General features: G+C 29.9%; 1 protein-coding gene across 5 annotated transcripts; it reads left to right on the top strand.

Moving 5' to 3' along the window:
- Positions 1-5,773: 5,773 nt before the first annotated feature.
- LOC109811538 (pentatricopeptide repeat-containing protein At5g46100) lies at positions 5,774-9,201 on the top strand. 5 transcript variants are annotated; one of them, XM_020375305.3, is made up of 5 exons: positions 5,774-6,032; positions 6,148-6,210; positions 6,351-6,441; positions 6,602-8,260; positions 8,799-9,201. In XM_020375305.3, the coding sequence occupies exon 4, from the start codon at positions 6,738-6,740 to the stop codon at positions 8,175-8,177; it is 1,440 nt and encodes a 479-aa protein (XP_020230894.1). In that variant the 5' UTR covers positions 5,774-6,032; positions 6,148-6,210; positions 6,351-6,441; positions 6,602-6,737; the 3' UTR covers positions 8,178-8,260; positions 8,799-9,201. The 5 variants fall into 5 exon arrangements, with proteins under 5 accessions (XP_020230894.1, XP_020230895.1, XP_082922555.1 ...); XM_020375306.3 differs by having other exon boundaries at positions 6,551-8,260; XM_083066429.1 differs by having other exon boundaries at positions 5,774-6,016; positions 6,351-8,260.
- The last annotated feature ends 18 nt before the right edge of the window (positions 9,202-9,219 follow it).

Genomic DNA, 9,219 nt, shown 5'->3' with positions numbered 1-9,219 from the left:
CAATGGTATTGATTGAGGGCATTATAGGGGTGCTTAATATCTTCCCTACACGTAACCGATCCCCGAACCCAATTTTGGTTATCAAGGCCATTATTGGACTTTCGAAAACTTTTTCTTTTTCCAATGTTTTGAGTAAAACATCAGTGGCGACTCCTAAGAACCTATTTTTCAAAATCATTAATCAACGATTAGTCTGGTGTCCAGGCATTCCTTAATTGATGAGATTTTCGAAAGGATGTCTAAACCATAGGTCGCAAGATAAAAAATTTTTGGGTTGTGACAAGGACCAATTCAACATTTGAATTTTTTTTTATCATCTTTGAATCGTACATTGTTTATGAGTCTATGATAATAGTTTGAAATTTGGTTGGTGTGTGGACACTTTTTAAGTTCTTGAAATTTGCTAAATCAATTATAATATGTGATATAAGATGAGGTATTCAACTTATGGTCAAGGGAAGAAATGATTCAACAAACAAAAGTGTGTCAATCCTCACTTCGAGGGATTAAGTCAAATGGTATAAGTTTGGTCAATAGATGCAAAGTTTGTCATAAATATTTGTAATTTTTTCTTTTATTTTTAATAATAGTGGTAGAAAAAAAAATAATAACATCCCTAATCTTGTTAAATACACCTTAAGAACTTGTGATTTTTCTTAAGTAGTACATGTGTGGTCCTCCTTGAAAAACATTTTAAGTTTGAATTTTATGTACTCAACAAGAAAATATTACATTAATAGTATTCAACTAAATGTTATTAATTCATTTGTGGGATAATTCATGAATCATCAAATCGTGTGAATATGTGATTTAAGTAATTTAAAAAATAATAATTTTAACATAACTTTTGACTCAGGTTAATTAGATAATAAATAACTTTTGATGATTCAAGTAATTCATATTTTTTCTAGGATTTTAATAGGCATCGAGAAAGAGAGACATACACTAAACATTGATGGACATGATTTAAGATAAACTATTTGTTCACTTGGTGATTATTAAGATGAATATATGTGTGTATTATATATATATATATAAGGAAAATCATTCCATAGACTCTTGCTACTTCAAACATGGATTCCCTCCCGATTTCAAATTCAAAAACAAAGGGAACTTTGCTTTCCCAAACACTATCAGCAGTAGGGGTGGCAAAACGGGTCAGCCCAGCCCGTTTTGGCCCGGTCCGCCAATAGCCCGTAAAAAACGGGTGGCCCAGCCCGGGCCGTCAATAGAAAAACACATTGGGATAGCTAGCCCGCCCCGCCTAAGGACGGGCTAGCGGGTCTGCGGGCCAGCCCGCATACCACAAAAAAATATTACAAAAAAATTTAAAAAAAATATATTATGTTCAAATAAAAAAAATTGCTACAAATAAATAAATATAATCATATGAAATTAAAAACTAATACATTTTATATACAATATATGTTCAACAAAAACAAATTACAAACTTATAACAAAATCAAATAGAAATTAGTCCACTTACACCAAAATCAAAACCAAATTATAAACTTACAAATTATTAATAAACTAAATTTTTGATAGTCCACGAAACAAGTCAAAACACAATTAATCAACTTTAACTTTCTATTTCAAAAACATTAAAAGCTCCGTTGGAATATAAATAAATTAAACATAAAAAAAAATTAAATATAAAAAAATTAAAGTATGCAGGCTGGCGGGTTGTGACGGGTCAGCCCGCTATTTGGCCCAACGGGCTGGCAGGTTTGGCGGGTTGAAATATTGGACCCGATCCGCCAATTTTTGGCGGGCCAACAGGTCGGCCGACGAGTCAGAGACTGTTTTGCCACAGTAAGGCTCCCAATACTCAAGTTAGTGAGATTTCAAGAAAACAAAACAAAAAATTATTATATATTTAAATAAAATATTATTCTAAAAAGGTTTAATAACAAAAAATAAAATATTTAAATTTTATAAAAAATATTATTCTAAAAAGGTTTAATTATATTTTTAATTATCTAAATTTAAGGTAATTATCTTTTTATCCCTCAAATTTAATGGTAGTGTTTGTAGACTTTATACCGTTAAAAACATTGTATTAGTCCTTATATATAATTTTTTTGACTTTCAAATTTAAATATATGTGTTTTTAGTTTCAAAAATATAAAAATTATTATTTTAGTCCTCAAATTTTAAATTTATACTTTTAGTATTTGTAATTTTTAAAATAATAGTTATAATTTTCTATGACCACTAATAATATAGTTGATGATAACAAATTGAAATAATAATGTAGTATTAATTGATTTAATGTGATATTTTTGTTCATAATGACAATAATAGAAGAATTTATTGTGACTTATAATTATAAATGACATTTGAATAGATAGACTAAAATAATAATTTTTTTTATATTTTGAAGACTAAAAATACAAGTTTTAAATTTTATATATATCTTAAATTCGGATGACTAAAAACATAATTAAGTCTTTTAAAAAAATAAATTTATTAAATTTAAAATATTTAAATTATACTAATATTTTAGTCTATGCAATGCACGTGCATGTTTATTATATAATTAAAATTTATAATAAATTGTATATAAATAAACTTATGCTTTAACATATAAATTATTTTTGAAAACAAATAACCAAACGTACATTGGTAAGACGGGACAACTAAGTAAATAAATATGAAATTTAATATGTTTTTTATTTCTTAATTTTAAAAATTTGTATTTTTAGTTATTCAAATAAATTTATTTAATTTAGTCTTCTTTACACAATCCAAATTAGTTAGAAATTGTTTTTTTAGGAGAAATAGTTCTCAAAACTGATAATGATCATAAAAAAATACGACTATTGTACTTGTATTTTCTCCTGAATGATCAATGAACAACTATAATTGCATAATAAATTTAGTTCCTTTTAATGTGGTTATGGTATTGTTGGTTGATTCACATACGAGGGTTGTCACTATAGATTTTAATCAAGTTTATGAATGAACATGCAAGCCATTTGTTTGTTTTTCTCCAGTTCTTATCCACATGGTCTATACAATATCTTAAAATTGATAATTAAATATTAAGTTGTGCTCATGAAACGACTTTTTTTTATGTTTTAGACTTTTTCATTTCAAAATTTTTAATATTTTATGTTAAAAAATATGACCTAACCAAAAAGGGGGTAAATTGATTTTTCAAAGTTTTTTACACAACTTTCTGTTTTTTTTTTTAACTTTTCTTAACTTTTTTAAGAAGTGTGTTGACTTATAACTATTAGATAAAATTCTTAGTTCATATTTAATACAAGTTTAGATTCATTCAATTCTTAATGTAATGAACATGTTTAACAACACATGTCAATAAGTATGAAAATATAAATGCAAAAATATGAATTCAATAGTAGGAAAAAGAATAATGCAGAACCAATTTTATATTGATTTAGTCACTCGTGACCTACATTTAGTCCCCAATCAACCCGATTGAGATTTTTTTACCAATCTTTAATGTCAAAAATTTTACAATCACAATATTATATGCAATACAATTATATATTAAATAACCTACTTGGTGAACCCCAAGAAGCACCTACTTGTAACATCCCACTGCAAGATTTTCTCCACTTAAGAAACACATGTAAGATAACTACAATTATATAGAATTAATGGAATAAATTCACCTGATTTACAAAACAGATCAAAAAAAGGTGAATCAATAATGTAGTTTAACCTTTTACCCAATAAAGATGATGATCAACTAAATTCTTTGAACTTTTTTGAGGTTATCACAAAGTTTGAAGAATCTTTTTCTTGTATAGAGAAATGTGTTATAGAGACTACTTTTCGTAAAATGATATCACAAAGATTCAAGTTCTTAGTATTCTTCTATGCCTAAGGTGTGAAAAATGATATATACAAGTTTTCTTATTGAAATAATTAATTATTTACATAGATAATCGATTATTCTGTTCTTAACAATTATAAAAATCAACCAATAACATTTTGATCGATTATTTTGAGTAATAATCGATTATTCCAGGAATATATTTATGAAATAATCGATTACTTTGATGAATAATCAATTATTACAACAATTGTTCTTCATGAAACTAAAAAACAAAGTAAATAATTGATTTTTACTTAAAATGATCGATTATTTTAAGTGAAAACTTAATATTTTAATTTTTCACATCATTTCTATTTACAAATGAATATTAACATTTGTCTAAGTCATCAATCAACATTTAGATAATGATAAAATGTTAGGTTACTCACCAAACACAAAACACACAAGCAAAAAAGTTTAAAATCACACAATACAAGATACAACTTGTGCTTTTATTTATCAAGAGACTCAAAGCACAAAGTAAACTACATGTTGCACTTTTGTTTCTCAAGAGGCTCATTTGTAATCATCAAAATCAACTTCATATTGAGTTTGATCTAACATTTTGCACATTTAAAGTGATATTTATTACCTTTTTTTTTACAAATATCCTTATTTGACAATTGTAAGGGCATTTTAGACTTAACATATTAATATTAAATACTTATTAGGAGGTGACAAAAACCTTAAACATAAGCTTTATGGTTTAAAGGGTGTGTGTATGGAGAGGGTAAATTTACTTATTTTAAGAGTAAATTAACTTAAATTTATTTCACTTAATAACTTATTTTTACATTAAAATTCAATTGCCTAATTGTCAAATTAAAAGTTTTTAATGCGTAATCTAATATACAAAAATTTAAAGAAATTTAAAAGTATTTGGTACTTTGTTTTATAAATTAAAATTAATATATAAAATATTTTTTATGGTTATTCGTCAAATTAAATTAATAAAATAAAGTATCAAATAATCTTCAATTTAAAAAAAAAATATGTAAACTCAATATATACATTAAAAAAATTTAATTTATCAGTTTAATCGTTAAACTTTAATATAAAACACAACTTATTAAATGAAGTAAGTATTTAGAGTAAGTGAATCCCTCGTTATATTAAGACAGTTTACATCACCATTCACATAACTTTTGTTAAGTTATTAATTATTGAGACAATTTAGTGAGAATCGTCACAATGTATAAAAAATACGTAAATAAAGAAAAAAGTCCTTCAATTTTCTTCCACTAAAATTAAAAACCCGCGTTCCCTTTTCACATAAATCCTCCCTTTAATAGAATTGTCAAAATAGGTGATGATCCAAAGTCAATCGGGGTTTTATCCGAATTGAGCTAATTTTTTTATATTACAAATATTAGTAAAAAAAATTACAAATGTTAATAATGTTAAAAAGGCTCATGATATATACACTTCCTTTTTTTCTAAGTACACCTCCTTTATATATATTTTTTAAAAATTATAAAATATTGTAGTTTTTTTTTTAAATCTTCTATTTTTACAGCTTTAATTTTCAATTTACTACTTTCTTCTTCTTTTTCACACACTTTTTTTTCTCTTTTAATTTTCATATGCTACCAAAATAGGTAGGGTGAAGGAAAGATAAGGGAGTGCATGTAAAAATTGAAAAAAAAGAGGGAAGATGTGTGAAAAAAAATACTAAATTAAATATTGTGGATGTAAAATTAAAAAATTAAAAATTAAAAAATTAAAAATTAAGAATATTTAAAATTAATTTTTTTTTAAAAAAAAAGAGGTGTACTTGTAAAAAAAATGAGGTGTATATATCATGAACCTGTTAAAAATTCAGCTTGACCGATTAAAAACTCGACTCACCAACCCACTAATGCAAGAAAAAAAAAAGAGCCCACAGAAGTGTAAAAAAAAGTTGAAGTCCACAACAGCCTAGTGAGCCCAGCCCACGAAGGTTACACAAGGAAGGGACAGAGGGAGTGACGGACGGCTCTCATTTTTCTCTTCCGCGGTTCCGCCGCTCTTTGGGTGATTCGTGACGACGCAGCGCCACCGGGCGGCCGCCAACCGCAAACTGCTAACATATCTGTCTCCACTCGAGAACCCCCAAACACGAGACTCTTTCATAACCGGCCAAAACGGAAGTCAGTCTATCTGTGTCACAATAATCCCAAACTCTGTTTGGTGGGCATATTCTTGTGTACTGGTTTTAGCCCTCAGCATTAAATTCTGTCAAAAAAGCATGCAATATAATTTTTCTTCCAATAGTATATGCCTTTTAATATACACATTTTGATTTTCAATATTTGTTGCAGTGCCTTGACTAATCCAAACTATATAGAGCTAAATCAATTGTTTGGAAAATTCAAAGTTAAAAGGTATGTTGGTGTTTAATAGTTTGTTTTATTTTATTATTCATCTTACTCTTGTCTTCATTCACACTTATATTGATTTCCAAATTAAGAAAATACAATATTTGTTGTCAACTCTTCCAATTGGCTCATGTCTTTATAATAAGATGGTCCAAGTTTTGATGCCTCTTTGGCCACTCTCTTCGCGACAATGATACAAATTACAATGACGATGATGTTCCACTCCCAAAAAACAAGGTAACATGCTTTCCTTTTTTTATTTGTCGGAGATTTTCCTACATTTATTTTAATTTTTTTTAAACAGATAATTTCATTTTTGAATGGTTTCATTTCAATTCAATCTTAGCTAACATGGCTTTCGGTGGTTGACACTTCATTGTTTGGGTGCATCATATAGCCTGGCACCTATTCTACGAAATGCATAAGCGAAAAACAACTCGAATCTTGGAGCCATCCACCTTGTTGTGAGGAACTAGCATTACAAGCTTCCAAAATATATACTATTTTGAAGTATTATAATATAAATTGGGGTTATGGGTAGTAAAACTATGTTCAAGTGGCCAAAGCAAATCACAAATTCCCTAGTTGTGCAGTTAATTAAAGCAGAAAAAGATGTGCACAAAGCTTTTAATATGTTTGATTCTGCAACTGCTGAATACAATAATGGGTTTCGTCACGATCATGAAACGTTTGGTCTCATGATCTCTAGGTTAGTCACTGTGAACCAGTTTAGGACAGCAGAAGGGATGCTGGAGAGAATGAAGCAAGAAAATTGTAAGGTCACAGAGGAAATATTTTTAACTATATGCAGGGGTTATGGACGCGTGCACAGGCCACTTGATGCAATCAGGGTTTTTCACAAAATGGAAGGTTTTCTGCTTAGGCCTACTCAAAAAGCTTACATTACAATACTTGATATTCTTGTGGAGGAAAACCATGTAAAGAGGGCTATTGGTTTTTACAGGGAGATGAGAGAAGTGGGCATTCAACCTAGTGTTGTTTCCCTCAATATCTTGATCAAGGCCCTGTGTAAAAACAGGGAAACTGTTGATTCTGCCTTACGGATATTTCGGGAGATGCCCAACCGTGGATGTCAGCCAGATTCATATACATATGGTACCTTGATAAATGGGCTGTGTAGACTAGGAAAAATTGGTGAGGCAAAGGAACTATTGAAAGAGATGGAGCAGAAAGGTTTTTCAGCTTCTGTTGTTACCTATACTAGTTTGATACATGGCTTGTGTCAGTCTAATAATTTGGATGAAGCAATAGGATTTCTTGAAGAGATGAAACGAAATGACATTGAGCCAAATGTTTTTACGTATAGTTCTCTGATGGACGGTTTATGTAAAGGTGGTCATTCGTCGCAAGCAATGGAGTTATTAGAAGTGATGGTCAGAAAGCACCATTTGCCTAACATGGTCACTTATAGTACTTTAATCAGTGGATTGTGTAAAGAAGGAAAGGTACGTGAAGCTGTGGAGATTCTTGACAGGATGAGGATTCAAGGTTTGAAACCAAATGCAGGATTGTATGGGAAAATCATATGCGGCCTCTGTGCTGCAGGCAACTATCAAGAAGCTGTAAATTTTATTGATGAGATGGTGCTTGGCGGTATCTCACCAAATCGAGCAAGTTGGAGCCTTCATGTTAGGATGCATAACATGGTAGTCCAGGGCCTTTGTAATAATGTTGATTCACCTCGTGCATTTCAGTTATATCTTTGCATGCGCACTAGGTGCATCTCTGTTGAAATTAACACTTTTGATTGCTTGATCAAATGTTTTTGTAAGAGAGGAGACCTGCACAAAGCTGCTCGCATTCTTGAGGAGATGATATTAGATGGATGCATTCCAGATGAGGGAATATGGAATGTAGTAATACCTGGACTTTGGGATCGAAAAAAGGTAAGAGAAGCCACTGAGCTACTGCTGGCAGAGTTGAGGCAGAAGTTTATTGAAGCTGAAAGTTGAAGTTTGTGGGTCCACAGAATACAGATATACATTGCATTCTTACTGAAAACCTTTGGCATCACATGGTCCCCTGACTGTAAAAGGTTGTTACTTGGTTGCTAATGAAATGTTTTATGCACAGAAAGCTTGCTCATTAATTTATTATTGTATTTAATCTCAGTTAATTTTGTGCTGAGCCCATTAATGGTGTGTTTGTTATTTGTGCCAAGTAAATCTGTGAATATTTCTAGTTTGTTTAGCTGTCTCTTAAGGGCTATGATTTGATCATCATGTGACTCCAGCATTAACATAGAAAAAAAATATATTTTCAGAAATTGTTGAAAAAATAATATCTCCTGGCAATTGCTGTAACCTTAGAAACCCCCTCAAGTCAGGAATTGAATTTCAGGAAATTATTGGTTTCCAAGTGTATAGAATAACACAAGTACACTGGAATTGGATTCTTCTAGTCTTTTTTGATTTTGGAACTTTATGTAATTATTAATGCCCGTCTAAATTGTTGCATCATGGAATTTGAAGAAAAAATAACTTATTGAAAAGATAGTTTTATCTCTAGCTTTTACAGTTTTGACAGCTAATCTATTGCAGATCCAAACTAAATTTTTCTACTTTTTTTTTCAGTGACTGAACATATGCTGTCTTTTCAATTCATGATCTCACTTCCTCATCTGAAATGGTTGAGTTCTCTGATGATCAATATCTCCGTGACCAGATGATTAAAGCTTCAAATTGAGAAAGTAAATATGCTGTGTGCAAGATTTACAAATAAGCTTATTCTTGGGGGCGACCTTATATTTCACATAACGATCTGATATATAGTTAGCATTATCACTAAATCTTGGGTAAACTACTAGATTGACTTATTTAATAAACACTCTAGAACATGTACATATTCGGGCTGAAAATTATCAAGTTTTTGTGGCTGTGTGCTTTTAAATTTTAGCTAAGCAGTGGTTCCTTACTATCGGATGTAAGACTATTAAAGAAAGATACGTTGTTAAAGGTGGGTTCAATTCGCTGAAAAGTTGCTCAAGCAATCAAT

The sequence above is a fragment of the Cajanus cajan genome, chromosome 1, assembly GCF_000230855.2.
Source record: "Cajanus cajan strain Asha chromosome 1, NIPB_CcT2T_4, whole genome shotgun sequence".
Classification (NCBI taxonomy): Eukaryota; Viridiplantae; Streptophyta; class Magnoliopsida; order Fabales; family Fabaceae; genus Cajanus; species Cajanus cajan.
This window is presented reverse-complemented; position numbering and strand designations above follow the sequence as displayed.

Bases quoted from the DNA above. Each gene is read 5' to 3' on its own strand.
- LOC109811538 (XM_083066429.1), top strand. From the start codon at position 6,738: ATGGGTAGTAAAACTATGTTCAAGTGGCCAAAGCAAATCACAAATTCC.